Raw genomic sequence first — 1,840 nt, 5'->3', positions numbered from 1 at the left:
AAAACCCCCCCACACATCACCCCCAAAACCCCCACCTGGGTCTGGGCTGGTGGTGGCTCCGAGCCCTCGGGTTCCTCCAGCTCCGGGATGGACTCATCGTTACTCTCCGACTCGTTACAGGACCCTGCGGCCAAGCAGAGGGGTTGGGGATGGAGATGGGCACCCCCTCTGAACCCCCCCAAAATAAAAGGGGGGGACACACAAACCCCCCCACACACCCCCTCCCCAGGGGTCTCCCTCACCTTTGTGGTTGGCCTCGCAGCGGCGGGGGGCCGGGGGCTGCTTGTCCTGGCGCAGGGCGATGCCGGCGGCCTCCCGCAGGCGCTGGATCTCGGGGCAGGGGTACGGGGGGTCCCCCTCGCTGGAGGAGCTCGACTCCGACTGTAGGGACCCCCGGGGGGGCCCCCGGTTGCCCCCACTGCCCGGCCCTGCCTGGCGACCCCGGGGCTCCTTCTCCTTGCGTGGGGAGGGCTGGGGGGCTGGAGGGAATTGGGGGGAAATAACAAAAAAAAGAGGGAGTTTAACTGGTGGTGCCCCCCAAAAATCCCTCCATGGGTTGAACCCAGCCTGCTCACCTTCATCGTCCACCCTAGAAGCCCCCAAAGGTGCCCCCCACCATGGGTGATGCCCACCCTGGTCCCATGCAATACACCATGGCAGTGGGGGGAAAAAGGGGGGCTGAGCTGGTCGTGTCCCCCCCAAAAAAATCCTTCCATGAGGCTGAACCCAGCCTGCCCACCCCCATCATCCGCCCTGGGACCCCAAGAGGGGACCCTGAGCACCCCACTATGGGTGATGCCCACCCTGGTCCCATGCAATACCCCATGGCAGTGCTGGGAAGGGGGGGCTGAAATGATTGTGGCCCCCAAAAAAATCCCTCCATGGGGCTGAACCCAGCCTGCCCACCCTGGGACCCCCCCAGAGCTGATCCCCAGCACCCCACCATGGGTGGTCCCCAGTGATGCCCACCCTGGCCCCATAGAGGTGGGGGTAAGGGGGAGGTTGAGGTGCTGGTGCCCCCCAAAACTCCCTCCATGGGGCTGAACCCAGCCTGCCCACCCTGGGACCCCCCCAGAGCTGATCCCCAGCACCCCACCATGGGTGATGCCCACCATGGCCCCACGTGATGTCCCATGGTGGTGGGGGCAAGGGGACACGAGCTGGTGCCCCCCCCCAAAATATCCCTCCATGGGGCTGAACCCAGCCTGTCCCCACTCCCACCACCCACCTTGGGACCCCCCCAGAGGGGACCCCCAGCACCCCACCATGGGTGGTCCCCAGTGATGCCCACCCTGGCCCCATAGAGGTGGGGGTAAGGGGGAGGTTGAGGTGCTGGTGCCCCCCAAAACTCCCTCCATGGGGCTGAACCCAGCCTGCCCACCCCATATCACACCCCAAAGCGGACCCCCAGCACCCCACCATGGGTGGTCCCCAGTGATGCCCACCCTGATACCACCACCTCTATGGGATATTACATGGGAAGGGGGAGGCTGAGGTGGTGGTGCCCCCCAAAACTCCCTCCATGGGGCTGAACCCAGCCCACTCACCCCCATGACCCACCCTGGGACCCCAAGAGGGGACCCTGAGCACCCCACCATGGATGATGCCCACCGGACACCCCATGGCGATGAGGTGTGGGGGGGGATATTGAGGTGGGGAGGGGGTGTCTCCTACCTTCGAGGTGCTTCCTGGATGGTGGCAGGACGGAGGGACGCTCCTCGCCGGCGGGGAGCCCTGAGGTGTCCTGGGGGCCAGGTGATGATGGCGGTGACGGCGCGATGGTGGTGGTGGCAAGAGGAGGCACTTGGCTGAGTTTGGGGGCCAGAGGTGGAGGAGAGGG

General features: G+C 66.0%; 1 protein-coding gene across 1 annotated transcript in view; it reads right to left on the bottom strand.

Annotated features, from left to right (window-relative positions):
* Positions 1-1,840, bottom strand: part of NACAD (NAC alpha domain containing) — a 6,274-nt gene that overhangs the window by 2,049 nt on the left and 2,385 nt on the right. The window contains exons 2-4 of the mRNA XM_014955481.1: positions 1,675-1,820; positions 243-479; positions 36-124 (exon numbers count right to left, since the gene is read on the bottom strand). Of these exons, the coding sequence (XP_014810967.1) occupies positions 36-124; positions 243-479; positions 1,675-1,820 (472 nt within the window). The remainder of the gene's footprint in view (positions 1-35; positions 125-242; positions 480-1,674; positions 1,821-1,840) is intronic.

The sequence above is a fragment of the Calidris pugnax genome, unplaced genomic scaffold (genome assembly GCF_001431845.1).
Source record: "Calidris pugnax isolate Ruff unplaced genomic scaffold, ASM143184v1 scaffold266, whole genome shotgun sequence".
Lineage (NCBI taxonomy): Eukaryota > Metazoa > Chordata > Aves > Charadriiformes > Scolopacidae > Calidris > Calidris pugnax.
This window is presented reverse-complemented; position numbering and strand designations above follow the sequence as displayed.